A 25,165-nucleotide genomic window follows, 5' to 3' on the forward strand; every position below is an offset into this window, starting at 1 on the left:
AGCGCAGGGAGCCCTGCTTTTGCTGGTGACCACACGCCCCCATCCTAACCCGAAGACAAAGAGAGCTGAGCCTCCCTCTCCTCGGCGTCACACACTCCGCCAGAGCACAGGCATGGGCCTGGCAGGCGGGCCCACAGAGCAGTCACTCACGTTGCACAGGGCTGCCGACTCCATGTTCTGGCACCAGTAGCTCGGGCCCCAGACACACTTCTCAGCTCCCAAAAGCGGCTTGTGGGCTGCTGGGCAGGCTCCAATCTTCTATATGGTCAAGAGGAGCAGAAAGTATTAGGTCTGCTCACCTAACCCTTTTCAAAACTGAGATTATCAGCTGCTAGAAGCAGCTAGAATCAGAGCTCTAATAAGCACTTTCCCAAAAAGGCAAGGTTGCTCGGTCAAGTGGTGGGGCCTGGAAGCCTGGTTCTCTCACACACTGTCCCCAGACTCTGCCTCCAGCCCCAGATCTGAGAGGAACCCTTCCAGGGTCCACACAGCACTCCCCTGCCAGGCGGCACGGCCCAGGAAACTACCAGCCTAGCACACGGCTTACCAAGCACACGAAGGAAGGGTCCATCACCTCCACCAGGATTTCTATCAGCACTGGCTCATACTCCGTCACAAACTGGTCACACTGTCAGAGAAACAGCAGCGCGGTCTGGGTGAGTGCAAGCAGAGCGCGGGCAGACAAGGCGGGTGCTCGACAGGCTCTTCTGCCAGAACTCCTGGCCCTGCCAGCCTCCCTGCCCAGGTGAACTACCGACCCACACCTGCTCATTTTCCTCCCGGTGGCTCCACTGGGGCCAACAGGGCACCTCTAAGAAAATCCCCGTGGACTCCACGCCAGAGGCAGAAATGGCAAACTTCACCCAGAGGCACAGTCGATGAGTGCCCAGCGCCTACACTCCCCGAGCAGGTGCTGACATTTGGGCCGAAAGCAGCCCACGGCATACCTGCTTCCGGTACTGGTCCGGCAGGAAGCTGCAGCCTTTCTCGAGGGCAGCCAGGATCTGCTCCTTGGTGCTGTTCTTCTCCAGGTTCCGGTCCAAATAGCCCACCAGCTTCTTGCACACCTCGCAGAAGCCACCGTCCTTCCTCGGCATCACACGGACTACACGAGAGAGCCCAGGCTCAGAGGCGGCGAGGCCCCGCCTCACCCAGGAGGGGCCAGCCAGCCCCAACCACCCCGGAGCTCACCCGTCGCTGCCGGCAGCCCCCGGCTGGAGCAGAGGTGGAGCATGCTGCACACCAGCTCGGGGCTCGCCTCGTCCAGAAGGATAGACAGGATGGAGCTGCCGTAGGTGTCCACCACCTCCTGGCACTGCTCAGCTAAGGATGTGGGCAGCTTCGAGCACACTTTGTCCAGCGCGTGAAGTATTTCTTCCTGAGACACGAGAGAGGCTCAGTGAGAAGATGGGAGGCCGCATGGAGGTGAAGAGACTCTGAAAATGCTGATGGGACCAGGAAACCAGCCAACAAGCAAGGTGCTGTCCCCCAAAGGTTAGAGCTCAGAGCAGGGCAGGTGCCTCCTCCAGCCCCAGCCCAGAGGGACCTGCTGGTGGGGAGTGGGTGTTCCAACCTCCAGGCTGCTGTCCCTCACCCGCCAGGGCCAAGCCCTGGTCTTCTGCTGGTCCTCCCACAAGGCCGTTCTGGCTCCAGGGCCAGGAGAGCTGTCCCTCTGCCACGGCAGACGCCCCCAGATCCACGTACCTCCGTCCTGTTGTTGTCAATCAGCTTGGCCACCTCCTTCACCACAAACTCGCACACCTCGCAGTAAATGTCAGCCTTTGCAGGGGCTGGGTCCTTCTGTTAAAAGGGCAGGAGAAGAACACTGCCACCAAGAGCCTCGCCTCGCCCCCTGGTCCTGCTCCTCTAAAAGGGGGCCGAGGCCAGGATGGGCTAGCGTCGCCCAGAAGCCACTTTCTGCTGCTTTCCAAACAGGGCGGGGCTTCTTCCTCGTGTCTGAGCCCTGGGCCCTGCGATTCCTGTACAGTGGGAAACCTGGCCCTTTCCCTAATGCTCCACCTCCCGCCCAAAACGAGGACGAGAAGCAGTAACTGTCCCCCAACCCTAGAGAGCTGTCCATTCAACATCTGTTTGGTTCCAGTCACCTCATCATTCAGCATTCATTCTGGGGAGATGAAGGAGGCAGTAGAACAGAGGACCCAGTATTTTACTATTTAGAAGACAGTTTTAAACCCATCTGAGATCGTCTCCTGACTTTCAAGTCTCAGCACCTGAGATTGCTTTTCTAGAGCCTATCTTTGATAAAACAATGCTGAACAGAACTTTCCATGACAACCTTCTCTAGTTGTACCATCCAGTACAGCAGCCACTGGCCATGTGTGTCTACAGAGCACCTGAAATGTGGCCAGCGTAACCAAGGAACTAAATTTTGTTTTTAATTTTAAGTACCACACACGCCTAAGAGTACAAGCTATACTTCTCCACTTTGGCCACTAATGCAGTCAGCGAGATGGGCCACAGCCTCTGAGCATATGGACTGGGCAGGAGCGGGAAGGGCAGTCAGACACCTAACCCATGCGTGGTCCACACAGGGCATATGCTGAGAAGCTTGCAGGAAGAAACAAGACCACTAAAGGTCAAGCAACACTAACATGGAAAGTTCCAGAACAAGAAGTGCACATGCGTGCCAGGTGGTGAGACACCGCACGCCTGGGTGCTCCTTGAACACAAGGGTGGTTCTGTTCACTGCTGACGAACTACTGTAGGCCTCAATCTCTAGAACACTACCTCACCCATAAGAAGTCACCCATAAGAAGTGCTGCTGCTGCTGCTAAGTCGCTTCAGTCGTGTCCGACTCTGCGACCCCAGAGACGGCAGCCCACCAGGCTCCCCCGTCCCTGGGATTCTCCAGGCAAGAACACTGAACAGAAGTCAATTATCGAAGGAAGGAGATCTTTACCAAGTGGAGGGTGCTCAGGAAACAACACAACACAAGCAGCAGCACCCAGAGGCGCTCCTGCACAAACCCTGGGAGTGTTCTGGGAACATCGAGCTGGGACCCTGGCTACAGTGTGACGAAGGATGCGGGAGCGGCCACAGAAAGCGCATCAGGAAGATCTGGCTGGAGCCAGGCACTGGAAAGTGGCCTTGAAAGGTGTGTTAAAAACGCAGACTTGATCCCATGAGCACTAGGGAACGTAACTCGGGAAAGAAACATATGACAACGAGGGTGCTGCTTAGTTTAGGGGAATGCTGTAAACTAATGGTCCCCAACTCAAGTAACCTTAGAAACCGAGCAGGGAGCCACAGGCGTGTGTGCTGTGCAGGGCGGGCCATCATAAACCAGTGGCACCGGCTACCTTGATGGGCTCCACCAGCTCCAGGGCGGGGATGACATTCTCTGAGACCACCTCAGCAGGCACCAGGGTCTTCATGGGCACCTCCTTCACCTCGTCACAGAAGCCGGCCAGCACACAGATCTCCTTGGGTTGCTGAAAAGAGCACAGAAGCAGCTGTTAAGAAGCAGGCACGCATTCCCCCCACACACCATCCCACGCTCTACACACAAAGGTCACGGTGCCGGAGGAACATCCTAGACCCAGTGTCAAAGCTTGGTCAGGCGAAGACTCATGTTAAATCTAAGGGGCTTGTGCAAATACACATGTACCGAGGAGGCCATGCAAAGCTTTGAAGGGAGATCAGCAACCAAGGTCGCTCCAGCCAGGGAGCACCCAGAGAAGCACGACCCCTGGCACCTTTCACCGGCAAGCGAATCCTCTCCAAGGCCACCTGGCCTGTTCTAGAACCTGTTTTCCTGTTAAGCTGGCTTGCTCTCAGGAGGAAGTAAGCTATATGTTCTTTCTGGAGGAAGAACCAAGCATGCCCATGACCTAACTAAGCCCCAGGTGTTACAAATAAAACCATACCGGATCTTTCGGTGGCAGGACCATTAAAAATGATGCATTACGGGGAAACACTGACTTTTTATAAAATCACAGCCTGTGTTCATAATGGCACACACACAGCACACACCAAAGCCCAGTCTCCCCAAGTGATGAAGCTGTTCAAGTCAGAAGATCCACAGATTGATCCCCTTCCCCTCCAGACACCAAACCACAGAGAACTAGAGTCTGGACAACACCTTAACCATTTCACTATGAAGGTGGCCAAGAGCAAGTGAAGTATACATGCTGGGTATACTTTGTAAACAAACGTGCTCAGCAGCTTGCTCTGGCCCGATGGCATCTGCCTCCCACCACCAAACCATAAAGCAGCGAGAAGAGGATTGTAGAAACAAGCCCTATTAATGGGAGAGAGCGAGCCCACTGCCATGGCTCATGGTATCCTATCTCTGACAGGCTTTAAGAATGGGGAAAAAAAATCAGAGAAGGGTTGGAGACAGAGCAAGCTTTTTAGAAAAAAGACCAAGATCAGGAGGTATGGATGCTTTGTCTCTGACCAGTTTTGCTATACTAACTCCTCGAGGACGCCTATGTGAAAATTCAGATATTTCAACCAAGGTGTTCTCCTATTAGACTTCATAATACCTTTGAAAATCTTGAATTCTAGAACTAGAGGAGGGCAGTGCTCAGTACAACCCTGAAAGGGCACTGGTTCAGTAAGTCCAGTCGGGGGGCTCAGTCCCGAGGTTTTGCCACCAATGGCCTTGCTCTCGAGCTGTCTCATGTGGCTCCAGAACCCAAAGGACCCCATCACCCGGAGGAGGAGAAGCTATAATCAAGAGATTGTTTCCAATTCTCTGGATCCAACAGACAGGGGAACAGTCTGCTCGCTATTTGCAAATGACTCACTCATGCAGCAGAAGCATTTCCGGGCTGATGAGAAACATGACTGTGACATGCAATGCTCTCCCGAGGCCTGACAGAAACAAGGCGTCCCCCTGGACTCAGGCCTGCACTGCAGAAAGCAGTGGCCAGAGGCCACCCACGGTTCCCCACCCACTGGTGGCCTGCGCGTGGCCGGCCACTCCCCCATCTGACCAGAGCATAAGGCTCTGCAGGCTTCATTTTCGGGGCCCCCTGCAGGGGAAACGAAACCCCTGACCCCTCCAGTGCTGAATCACACAGGAGAGATGTAGACTCTCCCCCTGCCAGCCGATTCGTTAACAGAGAGAGGGAGCCTCCCGTCACAATCATTCCTTGTATCTGTCAGAGCTGATACAAAAAAAGATGAGCAAAATAACTACAAGCAGCAGCAAACCACTACTACAAGCAAATCCCCATCACATACCTGATCCTGCTGTTGAACAAAAAAAAAAAAAAACAGGAAATTGGAGATGAAAATAAAAGAAAGGAAAGGACACAACAGTTAAGAAAAAATTAAAACAACAACAATCGAGCAGTTAACTACGTGTAAAAACGTCTGTCACCGGAAGTTTAGGGGAAATGCCCTTTCAGGCATCTATCAACAACCTTCCTTGAGCCTACTACTGCCTGCACATGGGGGCCTGAAAGCTGCTCTCCCTTCAAGGGTCAGACCACACTGTCCAGCCTGTCTGTGCACCGTCCCCTTGTCCCTGACAACGAATCGGAACCCTGAGCAGCAAGTCCCCGGAAAGCACCAGTTATGAAGGGCTCTCCTAGCTCAGAAGCCAAGCCCACCTCGCCTGCAAGGCTCTCGCCTCAGGCTGGTGATGAGCAGCCGGGAACAAGACACGGGGCTGCTCAAATCAGAGCACCGTCTTAGAACATCAAATACACCCAGAGAGGCCATGGAGCCCTGGCCCAGGTCTCAGGGCAGACTGCCCCCAGGTGGCCAAATGCCAGCCTGGAAGGCTGGTCTGACAATGCAGGCATGCCTCAGTTTGGTGAGCGTCACAGGTTACACAAACTGAAGGTTTGGGGCAACCTTGCTTCAAGCAAGTCTACTGACCCCCTCTGTTACATCTGCTCACTGCATGTCTCTGTGTCATATTTTGGTAATTCTTGCAGTACTTCAAATTTTTTATCTTACTAGTTAAGGTGATCTGTGTGATCAATAATCTCTAATGTTACTACTATTAAAGGCTTCCGTGGTGGTATTTTTTAGCAATAAAGTATTTTTATTTAAGGTATATACATTGTTTCTTTAAACCTAATGCTACTGCATATTTCACAGAGTGTGGTACAAACGTAACTTTCATATGAAATTTCAAATGAAATTTTTTTGAAAGCCAAAATATCCGTTTGACTCACTTTATCCTGATCTGATTCGCTGTACTGCAGTGGTCCGAAACTAAACCTGTGGCGTCTTCGAGGCAAGCCCGCGCGCCAAAGCCTTGCCCTTTACTCAGCAATCCAGTCTTACTTACCATTCACCTATCTTGAGGGGAAAAAACAGGGATGTGCATGTCTATCTCTTTGGCTCTACGGATGTTCATCATACGGTTTATCCTAAGAGCAAACCTGAAAACAACCTCAACACCAGCCATAAGGAATTTTATCTGTACAGTGGAAATATTATGCAGCCATTTAGCAATTGTACATGCAGTATATTTAATGACCAAGACGAGTTTAGAAAAAATGCAAAAATACGGGTAATTATCCCTATTTCCAAATATGTCTATACAGCATGATTTTTAAAAATAATAAAAATATTTTGTTAGCTGTGACGAAGCACTTAACTAGACCATGCCACATCAAAGGCTTATTTTTTCCTGCTTTAGCAGCATGTCTTTGTATGCAAAAGCCCTTTGCCTTTAAACTATTTTTAGAACAAGGCAGGGTGTGAGTAATATTTCCACAAAAATTCTATTATGCCTGATGGAACCCCTGAGTGGTCAGATCAGGGCCAGAGAGTAACTCACTTAGGCGTTACAGCCCTAAGGTCTTAACTGCTCAATCCTACTATTACAGTGCAAATATGGGTATCACTATACTCCAATAAAACTACCAGGCCATGGCTTTCTGATCCCTGGTTAGAGAACAAACTTAAGAACTGTAGGCCAATCTCAACGCAGTTAGGAAGTCAGCATGACAGAGAGAAAGCAGTATTAAATACAACCCACCCCTCACCCGCTGCGGATCAGATAGATCCTACGAGGCCAGGGCATCTTCCCTGTGTGAGGATGCCTTCAGACCACCCTGCTCTGTACCGTTCCCTGTATGGAGCTAGCTGGCTTCCCTCCACGCGATGGATGTTTTCTGCCTCTAATAGTGGAGGACCACCCCCAACCACCTGGATGTATCAGAAGCAAGGGCAGCGGTTACGGGCTCAAGCAGCAGCCGCAGCCGACACTGCTACAGAGCGAGGACCAACCGTGGGAGGCGGATTCTCCTCGCTCAGAACTCAGGCTACAACAGAGCAATCCTCAGGCCTGGCCGAGCTACAGAGCAGCTTTTCCCACGGGTCCCAGAATGAGGCCAGATACCGGAAATCTGATGGCCGGCTCACAGACACAGAGGCAAACAGGCAGCCAGGAAGCCACCACGGCAGTCCCGAGGTCAGGCTGCTCCCGCCCTTCCCCGGCCCGGGGAACGCGAGGGGCGGTACTAAACTGTAGGTGGTCAAAGAGGGCTCCTTTTGGTTTAATTCAGTACTCAAAGGTAAAAAAGGGAAAATAAACTGTACAACTTTCAAAATCCTAGAAATCACAGCCTGAGACAAAGAGAAATGCTACCTACCATATGCATCACCATTTGGATAGCAACTTCCGAATACTGGTTGATGTAGTTCTTGCACTGGAGAGACAGAAACACACTTTTAGTAAAACACTGCTACAATAATATACCAACACGCCAGCCTTTCCAACAGTGTCAATATGCAAATATCAAGGCAGGTTTCCAAGAGCAGAATCCTATCAATGTCTATTCTGGGCAGCCTCAATAAGACAAAAAATGGCAAAGTGTTTTGAAAATGTTTTCCAAAGGCCCTTAGAGATGAGGTCCTCCAATCTCCTTTTATGGCCCTTGCTTTCCCCAAGGTCACACAGCAACTACTCAGGGGCAATTTAGGGTAACTGTAAGATACACTGATCAATTTGAGATTACTTCCCAAATTCATTTAACATGTTCTTAGACAGGATTATAAAGTTTAAATCTAGTATAATCCAGTTAAGTTATAATGATTTTCATAAATATCTAGGTATTTCTTGCAGACCCTCTGGTCATGACTGTGAAGTGTTTATAAGCAAGAAAACGGAGGGTGATGTAACAGCCCTCAGAGAGGTTAGTCTGGGGAAGCCAACTGACATAGCAAACATAGAAAGACTCTTCAATGAGGCTAAGAGTGTCCCAGGTTTACGTGGACAGAAAGGGACCCTTAGCTTCCAGAGCTCCACCTGGAAAGGTGGCTCTAGAACCCAGACCCGGGAGTCCAGGTCTAACAGAGGTTTAGCTTCCAAGTTGTCGGGCATTAAACAGCATTTGGTTTTAGACGTCAATCTCATGAGTGTGGTTAATGTCAACAGGGTCCAAGAAATTAAACCTTCGTGGAGCTAACAGCATTTCTGAGTCCACAGGACCAACATCCTCCAGAGTTAAAGAAGGGGTGCTGGGCGAGCCTCCTGCCATCCAGGGGCCTGAGCTTCCCCCAGGGAACCGCCCTGCGGGTGGCAGGGACAGCACAGTTATGAACATACGACAGCCCGACCTTTCAAACCAGGGTTCTACGTGGTTCTATTCTTGTTCCTCACACACGTGGCAACTGAGAGAAAAGAAGAACGATCTCTTCCTCAGGGCCCTTAGGTGGAACCTGAAGTGGTACCCCAGAAGTGAGCTTTCTTGGCTGTCCCACTCCCATCTCCAGAGCCCAGCTCCCTGGCCCAGAGCACCCTGCGATGCAGGAGGCAAGGCTCACCATGTCGGACATGCCAGGCCCCAGGCGGTCGCACTCCTCCTTCGCATGATCCACCAGGGCCTCGACGAAGGTGGAGTTGGTCCTCAGAGCTTCCTGGACGTCGGTTACCAGCTGAATGCAGTCCTGGCAGACGCTCCCATTAGCCTAGACAGACGGGGTGGTTAGGCTCTACACCCTCCTTCAACAGCTCAGGGTATTCAGACTCCTACATGCTCATACTATAGCACTAGAAGTGAGTCCCTAAACAGTTCCTAACGTGCTTTTATAGGCTCTAAAGTGACTGAAGTTTAAAACCATGCAGGCATTTATCACAGTGAAACTTAACAGGAAAGGGGGCAAGTTAAACATCCCAGTTCTTCAGAATCTCCGTGGCTCAACCATTTGAAGGGTGGCTGGGGTAACTGTGGAGTCAGGTGAAGGAATGAGGCCCCGGGTTCAGAACTGTACACATTGCCCCTTCTGTGTCTCAGCTCTGGTTCCACCCCAACCCCAAACAGGGCCCTGAGCAGCCTGGCCCAGCGCCTCACCTTCTTGGGCTGGGGCTTGCTGTGGGAGCCGTCCTGAGGGTACAGGAGGAAGGGGATGTTGGCCATGAAGGGAGCCACCACCTCAGCCATATCCAGCTCCGGGATCTGATTGGACTCGAGTTGTTTCTGGTGATTCAGCTCCGCCAGGTGCTTCTGAAGAGACTCACACAGGTTGAGAGCGGAGCACACCTCCCCGGGATGGCTCTGGGGGGAAAGAGGCCCAAATGGAAACCCTTGCCCCAGAAGCAAACAGGCCACCTGGTGCCTCAGAATTCTCCCTGCTTGACTCACGTGCCCATGCCCAGCTCACAGGCACCTCAAACTGAACCACTCAACCCTCCGCAGCTCCATTTTAACAAATGGTGCTACCACCGTCCTCCCAGAGGCACGGGCCACAAACCTGGAAGGCACGACTAACTCTCCCCTTGCCTGCAGCCCCGTCCACCAGCAGGTCTAGTCCATTTATCCTCTAAGACAACGTGCGGCTCTCCGCCTCCCCCACCCGCCTCACATCTCATACCTGACCGTCCCGCCAGCTTCCCCTCTCGGAGCTCCCCATTGGTGGGACCCAGATCAACCCCTCTGAACAAGGATCCTGTCGCTTCTCCCGTGAACCCCTCCCAGGACTCCCCACTGCACCGGCAATGCTGGAACATGGCCTGAGGTCTTGTGGTGAGCCCTGCTTTCCACACCAAAACTGTGGTCCCCGCCCAGGACACCCCCGCCCCACTAGAGGTTTTTAGAGTTCTTCCAAATTCACGAACTTGGCTCCTTGTTCCTTGCTGAAAACCCAACCTATGACATGCGGTTTATGCATAACAGATACTTACTAAATGAAAGTCAAGCATCCTTATGGCTGACATGAGTTATCAAACCAACACCTATAACTGTTACACCAGTTTACATTCCCTCAATAATTCTATGACTTCCCGTATTTCCTATGCCCTCCCCAACCCTTGACCATTACAAGCTGAGTGGCCTGCTGTGCCAAAGCCATTCTGGATATTAAAACTGTAGAAAAGATCTGTTGACAAAATCCTAATCTACCAATGAACTCTCCATCGTGGTCACTGTAACCTGATCTGGAACCTCCCCTGGCTTCAGAGGTGCCCTAAAAAAAGAGGCTCTTCTCCATCACATACCATCTGTCCTTTAATCATGTCCAGGATGACTGGGAGGTATGAGTCGACGATCTCCTTGCAGGAGGCAGACATGTTCGGCTTAGGGAGCCAGTCACAGGTCCTCTCCAAGTACATGAGGATCTCTTGCTAGAAAGGACAGAGGCAAGAGTCAGACCAGAATGGACCTCTTCTCCGCCAATGGACAGAATGCAAGAGGCCCTCCAGCTCCAGCGGCCCTCAGGGAAAAGGACATGGGAGAGGGCTAGTGAGGAGCCATGGCTCTGTTAGACCAATGAGGCAGAAAGCAGACGCGAGCACTATTCAAAACAGAGATGCTCGGACCTGCAGTCTAACAGGCACAGGGAACTCTGAGCAGAAATCGCCAAAAAATGAACCTAAAGGTTAACAGCATGTGATACAAACTCCCTGTCAACCAAGGGCATTTAATGCTGAGCTCAGGAGTCAGCAAACTAGTGCCCACAGCTTGTTTTTGTACAGCCGGCGGCTGAGAAAGGTTCTTACGTTTCTAAAGGACGGGGGTGGGGGGATCATGTGACAGAAACAGTCTGTGGCCCATGGGACAGTTATTTCCCACCTGGGCCTGGCCCATTCCCAGTTGGACCCCAGAATCACAGCTCTGTGAGGAACCGATGCACAGCCACACAGCCGCCACTCACACACGGCCACACACACTGTGGCGGCCCACCTCGGTGGCGTTGTCCTTCAACAGGTTACCAGCTGCAGTGATGACATCTTTGCATATGTCGCAGGGAAGAGATTTCTAAGAGGAAAGAACACAAGAGAGGTCTGTATTTGTAAGACAAAACTCACACTGCACGTGGCTGAAGATCACCGCGGCCTTCTTTCTCACTCCATCCAGCCAGGGCCACCTCTGACACACGGCACAGGCCAGTCCCCAACCCAGGTGAGAAGCACGGACACCACAGGGGAGGATCAGGTGTGCCGATCACTACTCCGCGCTCCTATGGAAGGCACAGAGTGCCCCCCACCCCTCGGCGCCGCGCTCAGTGCACCTGGCGCCAGCCACACTTCATATACCTGCTCACAGCACACCTGTGAGGAAACTGAGGCTCGAAATCTATCAGCTGGAGGGACTTCCACGGTGGTCCAGTGGCTAAGACTCCATGCTCCCAATGCAGGGGGGCCTGGGCTTGACCCCTGGTCAGGGCACCACATCCCACATACCACAACCAAGAATTTGCTCACGTCCACTGAAGATCCTGCTTGCTGCAACCAAGACCTGGCTAAGTGACGTGAAAGTCACTCTGTCATATCCGACGCTTTGTGACTGCATGGACTATACAGCCCCTGGAATTCTTCAGGCCAGAATACTGCAGTGGTTAGCCTTTCCCTTCTCCAGTGGATCTTCCCAACCCAGGGATCGAACCCAGTCTCCTGCACTGCAGGCAGATTCTTTTACCAGCTGAACCACAAGGGAAGCCTAAGTAAATAACTATTTTTAAAAACCAACTGGAAATCAGAGTAGCAAAAATCAGAGAAAATTGGTACTGTGGTGCAGAGAAAGGAGGGGAAGGCAGGGAAACAGGCCCAGCCAGACCCTCTGCACACTCACACTGATGCCACTGCCAGCCCTTCATCTGCTTTCCACCTCCTGGGCTATGCTGCACGCCAGTGGGGGCCACACGTCACCACTGCAGAGCTCAGAGACGGAAAACCTGGCACCCCTCCGTGACCCAGGACCATGCAAAGTCTAGCCAGTCCTCAAAGCTTGTGGGGTGTTCCCTTCTGTACGTCAACTGATTCTCGACCCATGAAGAAGGAACTGACGCATCTCAACTGACACAGGTGAGATAAAGGAACACCTGTGAATTCAGCTGCATTTAGAGAAACTGCCTTGAACCTTCGGACCTAATCAGGCTAATCCCATGCATGGGGCCACTCGGCCATCCTGAATGAGTGCCCGTGAGGTTCAAATGTCCATTAAGACTGCCCTGTCGAGAGAGAGAGATCTAAAAAGCTCCCCTCATGACACACTAAACTTCAAAAGAGGAAGCAGTATTAAAAACAAGACCAGAAGCAAATGAGAAACAAAATCTGAAATTCTGGCCACAGATGGCAGGTCAAGAGTGAATTCAGAAACTTAAAGAGCAGTGTTATTTAATTAACTCTTCTTCTCTTAGTGAAGTACTAGGAGCCACAGACAAGTGTTAAGACTTCAGGCTCCACACAGTCAAAGCTGGCTTGTACCATGGGTGGAAGCACTTCCCAGAGTCGGCTGACTCAGCAGCAGAGCCTGGGCGTCTCCTGAGAAGGTTCAGACTGCGTGCAGTGCGCACTTGAGGTCTGTCATCTCAAGAGTTTTCCCACATTAATGTGCTATATATTTATCACTGCTCAGATGAAAAATCAGTGGCATCTTTTCCAGGTTGGCTGTAACTGGAAATAAAATTTCGACAGCTACCAAGCTCTAGGGTCTGAATCAATGATGTGCCTGTTTGAGAGGCAGAGAGAGAAAATAGCAAAAGAGGGGGAAAAGATTTTCAAAAGCTTAGCATCTACTTTGATGAGTGACAAGGGCAGAGCTGTACCCATGGGTGCAGCCCCGGGAATGGCAGCCACACCTTATCTGGGGCAGAGAGCACAGAGCGGGGCACATGCGGAGGCCTCCTGCCCGTCTGCGCATGAAGACATGAGTGACTGGCGGAGGGGGGCCTCCCCACGCCAGCCCTCCATCACTCCCTGTGGGAACCCCGCCCAGCACCCCCGACAAACACGTCCTGCCTCCCCAGGGTCATGGGGAGGAGCAAACAAGAGGAGGCAGGAGAGAGTGCTGCACTGCGGGCAGCCGTTCCAGATGACACTCACCACAGTCGGCTTGCTCCAGACGGTCTGCAGGCAGTGCTGCACGGCCCCGCAGTCGGCCGCCGTCTTCACATTCTGGCACCACACGGCCGAGCCTCTGGTACATTCCCTCAGGCCCAGGACGGGGCTGGCGAGAGCTGCAAGCAGAACCAGCGTGAGCACATGGCCCGCTCCCACGAGGCCCGCCTCCCTCGCTGCCCCGGGATAGGGCCCTGGCGTTCTGTGGGAACACTCGGCCGCCCCTGCCCAGCTACGGGAGACTCGAGTCACACAGCCGAGGAGCTGCACTGCCTCCTGTGTCCCGAGTGGGGAGGGACTACCCATCTGGTTCACTGGTTCAGTAACGGTTTTCCTCTACCACTATTTTTAGAACAGTATCAGGCAATAGACCAGTCATTTTAATCAGTATAAACTTCCACGAAGTAAAGAAAGAAATCAAAAAATAAAAGACTGGCAGGTTTAAAAACAAGATTCAAACTTCTACAGAATGAAAACTAGCCAAAGCTTAAAAAACTGGAATGAGACCACCAAGATTCATAGCCTAAAAAACAATGGCTCTTGCATTCTCAGTAAATCCTAAAGGAAATTAGTCCTGAATATTCATTGGAAGGACTGATGCTGATATTTTTGGCCACCTGATGCGAAGAACTGACTCATTGGACAAGACTCTGATGCTGGGAAAGATTGAAGGCAGGAGAAGGGGACGACCGAGGATGAGATGGTTGGATGGCGTCACTGATTCAATGGACATGAGTTTGAGCAAGCTCCAGGAGTTGGTGATGGACAGGGAAGCCTGGCGTGCTGCAGCCCATAGGGTCGCAGAGAGTCAGACACGATTAACCGAATGAACTGAATGTTGTTGTAGTAGACAAGACCCTTTATAAATCAATTGGGTGAGTTTCTGCATATAAACAAACCAACCAGCAAAAAACAAGACTACACAGCCACTGAGATATCACAAAGTATATGTGTGCCCACTTGAAACCAGTTGCACGCGTGGAGTTTCATCTATGGTGTAACAAGGCAAGTACTCACATGGACATCACAGCCACAGAAATGGGATTAGCAAAAAATAAAAAGACAGTCACCTGGCACCAAAGAAATGCAGGTTAAAGTGAGAAGGCACCATATGTCTAAACAGCCAAGGGGAGACAAAAACCTTCTCACAATACAGTGACAAATTTGTGGTAAAAGTGCATTATTATAAGGCTGACAGCAGTGTGACTGGTAAGCATTTCTCAAAATGTATTCATGTATTTTAAGAACTGGAGAGAAAAATTCCTCTTCAAAAGTCCACTTCTAATAAAACACTGTCGGGAAATACAGTAATTTAACAGGTAAAATCGACACACATAAGTATATATATTAAGTAAAATTTACGATATTAAAAAAAGGTAGATGTAAGCCAAATGGTCAAAAAATCGGGGGAAACTAGTGATATTCTCACCAAAATATGTAGCTGCTAAGTATACTTATAAAGATGACGTATGTCAAACCAAAAAAACTCAAAAAGAATACGAAATTGGGGTTTTACAAAAATCAGAAAATAAAACAATGTGGTTGGCTAAATTATTTAATTCCCAATGGCATGTTGTGTGTGTGTAATTTTTAAACAATACTTTATAAACTGCCTGAGAGCGCTTGTGTGTTTCTTAAAACAGGTCTATGCTGCTGCTGCTAAGTCACCTCAGTCGTGTCCGACTCTGTGCGACCCCATAGACGGCAGCCCACCAGGCTCCCCCGTCCCTGGGATTCTCCAGGCAAGAACACTGGAGTGGGTTGCCGTTTCCTTCTCCAATGCATGAAAGTGAAAAGTGAAAGTGAAGTCGCTCAGTCGTGTCCGACTCCTAGTGACCCCATGGACTGCAGCCCACCAGGCTCCTCCGTCCATGGGATTTTCCAGGCAAGAGTACTGGAGTGGGGTGCCATTGCTATGGTATTCCTTAATTCTGTAACTGAAAAACAGCAAGAAAACTCTCACATTCACACCTCACTAGGAAACTACAGGTTATATCAGGCTGCACGTAGATGGACGATCGCCCAGGGGTCAAATTCCAGCATATATCATGACAGGGCTGAACTTCTATTGCAAACAGAAAACATTTGGTGGGGGTCTGGGAAGAAAACCCCAGAGCCGTGAAACAAACAGATTTAGCACCTCAGGCATCATGCTGCTTCACCCAGTAAACCGAGAGGACATGGCAAATTCTACAGACACCTCTCTCTCTCACACCCACCCTCCCACCATGGGCTACACACAATGAGGGTGGCAGGCGCTCTACCTCCGTAAGGAAGGAAATGCCATTGCTGTAACACTTTACTAGCATTCAAGCCTAGTTATAGTTCCACAAACTATTCATGCAAAGATGGGAGTCGCACATTACCAGAAAGCTCAAGTCAGATGACGTGCGCCCCTTCAGACACCAACAAACAAATTCCCAACCTGCTGCCCAGATTACAGCCCTCTCTGACCTTTCGGAGCAAAAACATCACAACCCACAGCCAGTTCATGAGCTCAACAGAACTGGCCGCGTGCCAAAAGCTGTTGGTCTGGTTTGGTCTCTGTGGGAAGACACGTGCCAGGTTCACAACAGCACCACACTCCCCAGACAGTGAACCCTAACAGAGCCGAGCGGGGCTGGGCCCTCAGCTGCAGGCAGGGAGGGCGGAGCGGGCGGAGTCACGAGGGTAAGGGCTCTGAGCCGTGAGGGGGCCACAGAGACAGCCCCAGACCGGGGGCTACCACTAGCACCTCCCACGCTCCTCCCAGGCACTGGTCTCGGGGTTCTCCTGAACGGTACCCATGAAAACACACTGCCTGCTTCCATCTCCACACAGGGAACGCAAATTACCAACAGGAGCCAGCAAAACGAGTCTCTGCACAAAGGAACACAGAGTGGGACAGAGAAGCAGGACGGACCTCAGCAGACAAAAGCAGGGCCAGTGAACAGCACTGCCTGCACAGGGCCCGACCACCATTCTCCATCCTTACAAATACACAGTCCCGGACAACCTTCACCCAACTCTCCCAGCTAGGAACTGACCGAAATCTATCAGGTTTCAGGAACAGGATGCACCATCACAGGCCAAGGCAGCAAGAATGCTTTGTACTTGTTTACTCCCTTAGGAACCTGAAGCAGTAACCCCCTGCTCTAAAGACTTTGCTACTTGTTTTGGCCAAGCCATTCTAAATTTAAAAAGTAGCCCCTTTTATCTGATATCGGTCAAGCTAGCAAGAACCCAAGGTCATTTCCCAATTCCAACAGTTACTGAGTAGTAACAAGCCTGCATCTCAGAATTAGAGATAAAAGATGCAAGGTAGCCCATCTGGTAGACCTAGGAGGTCACCTGATCCACACCTAAGAGACTTCATGGGCACTGAGAAATGAAAATGAAGTCCCAGCTCCTAGAAATTCAGTTCTCAGCTAGACATCCCCATTTACCTCCAACCTAAAGCCAAATTTACAAAGGTGCATATTATTAAGATGGCCTGTGGCGGGATTTCCTAAGATGACCGGAAACAACTGCGTTTTCTCAGGTTGGTAACGAGGCTCAAACAAGCCTGGTGATGCCAGCGAGCTACCTGCTGAGGTTCGGAGCTTATTCCAGGAGCTGGTCTCCTGGAACCAAACAGTGGGTCAGAACAAGTTTCAGACACAGATCCTTTCCCCAGAAAATGCTCTTGTACACAAAACCCTCACACCCCTTTCAAGGGGCTCTCAACAGCTGTGCACAGAGCCAGCTCTAGCGGTAAGCGTGGTTTTTCTCCACAGAAGTGGGAGAACAACTAAGATGAAGATGTAATCATCAGCCCCACTGAGACAAGCACAGGGCCCTTGGGTGCGAGATCAAGGTGAAGACAGACAGACTCCTGGACCCCAGAGCAGAAGGGACAGACACTGCAGTGCCGGCCTGGGAGCAGCAAGGAGGATGCCAAACTGCCAGGGGCGGCTTCTTCCAAACTGAAAATGAAGTGGCACCGGAAAGACTATCTAAGGAGAGATGGCAGGTCGGGGGTGGCGGGAGGTGGTGGTGATGCAGGGGGCGCGGAGTGGGGAGCAGTGCTCTTTATAAAGGCACAGCACCAGGCTTTCTCTTCTCAGGAGCCGGGCTGCAGCAGACCTCAGGCCCACTGGGAAGGGCCCCAGCTGGCACTCCGCCCTTGTGATGGGTCCTTTGGGTGCCAGCACACGCTAGTGTCTCCAGGTGGGATGTGGGAGAAGCGAGAGGGAGGCGGGAGATCCGGATGACGGGCACCTAATGGAGCGCAAGGCTCCACCCAGAAAGACCGAGCAGGGAGCGGGGCAGCAAGGAGAGAAGGGGACAGCTGGACAAACAAAACCCTCTGGGTTAGGTTTCAATCTGAAGTCTGCGCAGCCGGAAGAGAGAACAGGGCAGCAAGAGCCAACAGCACGAGGACGGAGGTGGGGGAGGACCCGGGGGCACAGGCAGGCAGAGCACGGACGGGTGTGTGCCTACTTCCTGGGACAGTGAGGGGCGCACAGGTGGGAAGGTGAGGCCCCCGGGAGACTGGAGACGTTCTGCTGGGAAACGAAAGGTTTCCAGGACATGCACAGTTACCATCACAGGCCAAGGACACCTTCCACCTCGGACACGGGGGCAGACCCCAGACCTCAGACCTCAGCGCAGTGGGGAGAGGTGAAGGGAAGCAGACCGCAGCTCAAGGTAAGAAACACTAACATCCACAGGACATAAAAAGGCAGTGGGTTGGCTCATTACATGATGACCTTGCCAAGAGCAGGAGCAACCAAGCAAAGGAAATGCCCAACCTGTGACGGATTCTGTGTAAGAGGGATCCTGAGTGGTGAGCGGGGGGGACCTCTAGGGGCTTCAAGTCTTCACTCTCATAATAACGAGGCAAATGACATTCAGTATTTACACATAAACAATGTTGAAATTACCCTAAACTACTTTCTTAGGTGTTATTTCTCAAAACATGTTCCCAGCAAAGCTTTCATCTCTATTTTGATCTTCCCACACTGCCCCCAAATACCAACTTCCTTCTCTGAGGCAACAGGCTGAACTCGAAGAAAGTTCTTAGAATGTCTGCCTGACCCCCTGGAGATTTCTGACTTAAGTCAGTCATACTAAGTAGGATCACTGCTCAGGGTGAAGCAAGCACCATACTTCTTAGTTCAAGGGCCTGGCATTCGAGCCCTCGGTGACAAGCACTGGTGGGCTGAAGTCAGACAAACAATGGCCTCAGAGTCACTACAAACCACAGGCAAGTTCCATTTTATTAGAACAGGGTTTTGGTTTTGTTTTTAAAGACTTCAATTGTTATTCCCTTAGGAAAGGGGTGGGTGCTCTATTCCCTTTTTATTCCCCAGGCTTAGAAGAAAATAAGCAGATGTGTTCTAAACCACTCCACATGTAAATCATCAAAGATGGGCTGCAATGGAATTCTACTGTCTTGAGAACAGTTGCCATGAGCCGATCAGCCATGGGCTTTGCTTGCAGCAGCTCCAGACTCTGACCAAAAATCCTCAGCAAGCCTGGGAGCGGGGAGCGGGGAGAGCTGACCATAACCATGTACGTTTCAGGTGCTCTCATGACGACTTCTTAAGTGAGAAGGAACTAAATTCCAAGTTTAGAGTGAAGCTTCTAAAGCGACATATCCCCTGTCTAAGTTAAAATGTGGTTTACTGAAAAGAAAATAAGATCTGCCTGCAAGACCTGTCCAAATGACCTCAAGCAAACCATTATCCTTCTGAGTTTGTTTTTCATCTGTTAAGTGAGGATTTTACTAGGTTGTTTTGAGAAACACGATGACAAAACTATGCACTTTCAACTGCCAGAGTACTACTCTCTCAACCATCATTCCTTACCATCTCCGGAATCTTAATTTATCTACATTATCCCCTACCAGACTGGCTCTGAAATCAGTGAAGGTTCAGATCATGGCTCTATTACTTCCAGTCACATGACTTGTCAGAACTTTAGTCTTCCAATATGCAAAATGGGCCTTTTACGAGTACCTACTTCAAGGGATTTGTAAAAATTAATCTATTTGTAAAACAAAGTTAGTGCAGTGCTGGCAAGCTATGAAAGTCCAATGAGCACCATTATTATTACTATCCACAGCAGTAACCAGATCTTTCTCAGGTCCACTACCCTGCCCAGAACAAGCATTCCACAAATAGCTGAATTAAGGCTGTTCAATTTGCTTTCTCTACATTTAATCAGGTCATTAAATGGCACCTCAATGACCTGGAGAGCTGCACCCCAACAACCTCAGAAGTTGCTGGTTGCTAAATGAAGACCCAGAAATCAGGAGAGTGAAGCACAGGCTGTACCGTTAATGAGTCCAGGAGCAGACACTGCGTATCTAGGAATTAAACAACAAGCCCTGCATGAATGAAAACAAGAGGTGCCCAGCAAGATACCAGTAAGAGCACCAGCGAAATGCTTTCCGCAATTCATGTAACTGCAGCTACAGGCCGATTGCCCTCCAATCCCAAGAAAGCTGCCACTGTTCAAAATATTTCTGGAACCCACCTTTTTAAAAACCCTTTCAAAACCTCTCCTTTTCTGGAAGGGCAGGAAGCAGTGTGGCACCATGATCACTGCCCTGGTGATCAGGGGTAGACAGACCTGAAGAAACCCCTGCTCTGCTGCTATGACAGCCAAGCCTCGGACAACTCACTAATGCCACAATACCTGCAAAATATGGAAAGTAAGAGTGCCCTCTTCTCAGGAATTCTGGGAAGACTAATGAGAAAGCAGAGACAGCACTGACAGTGCCTAGTACCTAAGAAGCTCAGCTGATGACAAACCAGCTTGTTATTAACGGTGAACCTGGGGGGATGACAAAGGGAGGTGGGCACATCCTAATTTTATGTTTTGGCATAAATTAACCTTTTTTTCATGTTACCTTTAAAATCAGGGGAAAATCTGTTAAATCTTACAACCTGTCATAGGGAACAATTATCGCCCAGTGTGGCAAAGACCACAAGTTGCTCCCTGTATCTATTCTCCACCCGTTTCAAAGGGACAGAACTACAAATTCTTAGCTACATATAAGGCTGCCAAAATTAAAAGCCACATTTCCCAGTTCCCCTTTTAGCAAGATCTGGCCATGAAACCACATTCTGGCTGATGGGGTGGATGTTAGCAGAGGTTACTGAACTTTTAAAGACAAATGTGATAGCAGGAACTCTGGCAGCCAGGATGGGCCACAGAGAAAGGGGCTAAACTTCAAGGATGCTGAACACTACTGCTGCTGCTGCTGCTGCTGCTGCTGCTAAGTCGCTTCAGTCATGTCCGACACTGTGTGACCCCATAGACGGCAGCCCACCAGGCTCCCCCATCCCTGGGATTCTCCAGGCAAGAACACTGGAGTGGGGTGCCACTGCCTTCTCCGATGCTGAACATTAACCCAGAAGAATGTGGGTCTCTGAATTCTTTTGGAAATAGAAACACTATACCAGCCCTAGACTGCCTGGCTCCTGAACTTACTATGATAGATAAGAACAGTTCAATAATATTTAAGCCATCATTATTCTAGGTCTCTGTTGCCTGCAGTCAACTGGCGGCTAACTTTAATAGCAGCTTAATCATCTACCTCACTCAACAAAATAGTCTCCAAATGACAAGTCTTTACTAAGGCTTAACTTCATTAAGGATATTTAAATATCTATGTACACAACATAATTGACAAAGATTTTCGAAAACAACCTGAGAATGAAGGGGGTAATTATTCCTAGAATGTGTATTTTATGCCCTATTGGTTACAACAATCAGTCTTATTATTTTAGCCATATAAAACCTTTTCTTTTTAAATATTTCCGGTAACATAAGCTAAATACTGTTCAAATGAGATTATAAAAAAAAGAGGGGGGGGAGGGTGTTACAGAAAATGCAAGCAGCATCCCTGTTATCAATAATCAGAACACTCAGCACACATTCCACAGGGCAGTGGATCTGATGCCTGGGTAATGCACTGCCATGGCAACAAGCAGGTTGCTAGGAAACCAAGAGAGATGAACCCCAGGAGGGGCAGCATCTACCTCGGGTCGCCCGCATTCAGACATTTCTCAGGAGAATTTGTGCACTTAGATTCCCTAAGAGCAAGGAGATAATACAATGCAGTCAACACTGACTACTCGGTGAAACAGCTGGTGTCACAAATACCTTCGACGGCAAAGAACATTTGTCTCTTCTTTACAGGATCTTGCTTTTGGAGAACATTCCACAGAGCTGAATAAAAACACTGCCCATTTAATCATTCAGAATGGCATTAGCTAAGAGGCAGCCTGCCTTGATCTGGAGGAAGTAAGGTCCAAATATTCCTCTTATCACAAAAGAAATCTGTGGCAATAAAGCCTTCAAGCTCCCTAGGCTGACATCCCATTACCTCTGGCCCAGATAAGCTATTATTTCTTTTTTTTTTTCCTCTACATAGTTTATTTTTTATTATTACTTATTTTTTTTTTTACTTTACAATATTGTATTGGTTTTGCCGTACATCAACTGTTTCTTAAGACAAAGGTTCTTTCTTCCGTTTCTCCTCTCCCGCTGCCGCCATGTTTCTAAATTTTCCTCATAAGCCCAATCATTCTAGGAAGACATTAATCCACGTGAAGAAAGCTCAGGCACACGGCCCTGTGTGGTCACACACACTGAGGGGCAAAGTGATCTTAAGACTGTAAGAGAACGATTCAACTTGGCATAATTAATTTGGGGGAAAGAAATTCCTATCTCCTTCATTCAAGAGCATCCAGTCCTAACACAACACTGTCAATCAACGATACTCCAATAAAGACACTGAAAAAAAGAAAAAAGAAAAAAAAACGAGCGCACTCTAGTCCAATATAAACTATCAGCAAAAGCTCTGCCAACATGCCAACCTATTAGGTTAATGATCAGAGATGGACTTAAATCACCTTAGGTAAGATTATGCCACAGGGCCAGACAGGACTGCCTAACATCCACGTGGATGGGTATAGGCAGAAGTCAAAAATGCACGTCTGCGTGGCCCAAGGTACAGCCCAGGAGTCAATTCAGCCAGCAGCCAGTCCAGGCTCTACCCCATCCCTGCTAATCAGCCAGGTGGTCTCAGCACCCCTGAAGAAGAAAATATTCTTTAAAAAAAAAAAAAAGATTTTCATGCAAACTCCACTAATGAGGAGTGTTCTGGGCTTACCCCACATTGATTATTTATTAACTAAAAAGTTTCAGGGACTTCCCTGGTGGTCCAGTGGCTAAGACTCCATGCTACCAATGCAGGGGGCCTGGGTTTGATCCCTGGTCGGGAAACTAGATTCCACCCGCTGCAACTGAGAGTTCACTTGCCTCCACTAAAGACCCTGCGGGCTGCAACTAGGACCTGGTGCAGCCAAATAAATTAAATTAAATGTAAAATAAAACAGAAGTTTCAGACACGTGTGTGTCTACAACAAGTTTCACTTAACACTTAAAAAGAATACCACCTTCACTGAAAATGCCGAAATCTAAAATTCAGACCACAGCATGGATGAGGGCAGGATACTACAATGCCCCCAGCATTCTGATTTAGTTGTTCTCACCCGTGAGGGCTCTTGTGAGGATAAAATCGATTTTAAGTAAAAAGCTCCTAGAAGAGAGCAGGACACACGGTGAACTCTCGGGAAGGGTCACCTACTCTGACACCTGCAGTTCCTGCAAATCAGCTACACCAGTGGTTCACACTCAAAGTATGGTCTATGGACCCTGAGGGTCTTCTTAAAGATTCTTTCAGAGGGTCCGTGAGGTCAAAATTCTCATAATAAGAGTAATATGAAGATGCTAGTTGCCTTTTTCAGTCATTCACCCACAAAGCAGCAGTGGAATTTTTCCGGAAATATGTGACATGTGACAGTGCAAAGAATGAATGCAGAAGCAACTGAAAGTCCAGCCAGATGTTAAAAAGACTGCAAAACTGGAAAAGAAACTGTTTCCTTCCCTAAGTATGTTTATGTTTAGGAAAAGAGCTATTTTTCATTAAAATCACAGTATTTCAACATGCAATGGATTTATTTTTTTAAGCATTATTTTTAGAATTTTGTCGATTTATAAGATGGTAAATATCAACAGATATAATCCACATGAAGAAAAGTTCTTTGGGGGTCTCTCAATGTCTCCTGAATACACAAGAATCCTGAGACCAAAAAGTTGGAGAACCACTGCATTAAAACATGTAGGAACAATCAAGTTCTGGAACCAAAAGGAGGGGAAATAACTTCCAGAAATTATCAGGGCCACCAGGGGTATCTAAGTCATGTTAGGCTCTGGTGTCCCTACTCCCTACACAAAACCCTCTCCAGCAGGCTTGGGGGACAAGGGACAGGCAGTTTCTAGTCTGGACACAAGCTGGTATTAAAAGCCAACAGTTCACCTGAATCCAAAGCCACTCTTGGTTTGGCAGCTCCTAAACACGACGTCTCAAAATTAGTTTCAGTTAATAAAAGAAAATGCCTTCTTTAATCGTGGCAAAGACTTGGTGCTACCAGCATTCAGGTTTACTGAGCTGACGTCTACTTTCTATGCCTCACACCGCAGTCCAGCAGTGCTGAGCACCTATTAGGTGCTCAACACTGTTATGCATGCTGCAGACCCAGTAAGTGACCGTGACAACAAATAAAAACACCTCACGTGACGCCAGGCAGAGCTGAGTGTTATGAAGAAACATGAAGCCAAGAAAAAGCAAGACGGGGGCGGGATGGCACAGCCATTTCAGACAGAGCAGTGGACGACAGCTAAGCAGAGAGGAACCACACGATTATCTAAAAAGGGAGATGTCCCAGACCGGTAGAACACAAACGCAAAATTCTGAGCCACAGTAGCTCAGCAGCCCTGACTGGACAGGAGAGGGAGAAGAAGCCTTCAAAGTATGCGAGGACCAGAAGACGTGACCATGCAGAATAAACTGCAGGTTTTCCTCCTACATGGCCCTCCGGTGTCAGCGCCTGCACAGGTAGGACAGCAGCCCAGCATGGCTGTCAAGGGAGTTTTGTTTTGGCTTTTATCTTTTACTTTTTTTTTTACTGTAATAAGTGACATCACTAAGACTGGCCAAAAGAACTTTCTATAACATCTCCTGTCATGTAAAGAATTACCTTTCAAAAGCAGTATCTATCCAAAATATGAATTATGGATAATTCAATTTTAAAATTTAGAAGTGTCATTAGAATCCATCTCACTTTTTCTGGGACACAGATGTCCATCAACAGGTTTAACTAAATCGAAACATCTATACAATAAAATATGCTGCAGCTACTTTTTTAAACAGCTGGGAGGCAGAAAGTGATTAAGAACACAGGATAACTGAAGTGCAATGTGGTACTCTGGATCCACTCTTGGAACAAAAACTTAGTTTGCTTAGTGGGAAAACTCGTAAAATCCAAATAAAGTGTGCAGTCTGCATGCGTGCTCAACTGTCTCCGACTCTGCGGCCGCATGGACCATAGCCCACCAGGCTCCTCTGTCCATGAGATTTTCCAGACAAGAAGACTGGAGGGGGCTGCCATTTCCTCCCCTGGGAGCTCTTCCTGACCCAGGGATTGAAACCGAGTCTCCGGCATTGGCAGGCAGATTCTTTACCACTGAGCCACCTGGGACACCCATGCAGTCCAGTTAACAGTTGAATTTCTCACTTCTAACAAGTGCACAGTGATCACACAAGATGGTGACAGCAGGGCACACAGGGTGAAGGGTGCACAGAAACTCACTGTCTAGCTTTGCAACTTTCCTGTAAATCTAAGATTATTCCAAAATTTGAAAAAATTTTTAGAAAGGTAAGTAGTATAGATTTGTAATTAGCATGAATAACCTCTAAAGATATAGAGAAATGCAAATGAAAAACCCACCTCATTTTTTTTCTCTTACCATGGCAGAATTTCAAGTTTGACATCAAATGTTAATAATTAAAAACTACAT

General features: G+C 49.1%; 1 protein-coding gene across 1 annotated transcript in view; it reads right to left on the reverse strand.

The window, feature by feature from the left end:
• The window catches only part of PSAP (prosaposin), a 33,393-nt gene that overhangs the window by 1,897 nt on the left and 6,331 nt on the right, over positions 1-25,165 (reverse strand). The window contains exons 2-13 of the mRNA XM_061405816.1: positions 13,253-13,386; positions 11,112-11,186; positions 10,427-10,552; positions 9,285-9,488; positions 8,758-8,901; positions 7,584-7,640; positions 3,321-3,452; positions 1,705-1,800; positions 1,192-1,378; positions 948-1,105; positions 548-628; positions 151-258 (exon numbers count right to left, since the gene is read on the reverse strand). Of these exons, the coding sequence (XP_061261800.1) occupies positions 151-258; positions 548-628; positions 948-1,105; positions 1,192-1,378; positions 1,705-1,800; positions 3,321-3,452; positions 7,584-7,640; positions 8,758-8,901; positions 9,285-9,488; positions 10,427-10,552; positions 11,112-11,186; positions 13,253-13,386 (1,502 nt within the window). The remainder of the gene's footprint in view (positions 1-150; positions 259-547; positions 629-947; positions 1,106-1,191; positions 1,379-1,704; positions 1,801-3,320; positions 3,453-7,583; positions 7,641-8,757; positions 8,902-9,284; positions 9,489-10,426; positions 10,553-11,111; positions 11,187-13,252; positions 13,387-25,165) is intronic.

This window comes from Bos javanicus, chromosome 28 (genome assembly GCF_032452875.1).
Source record: "Bos javanicus breed banteng chromosome 28, ARS-OSU_banteng_1.0, whole genome shotgun sequence".
Classification (NCBI taxonomy): Eukaryota; Metazoa; Chordata; class Mammalia; order Artiodactyla; family Bovidae; genus Bos; species Bos javanicus.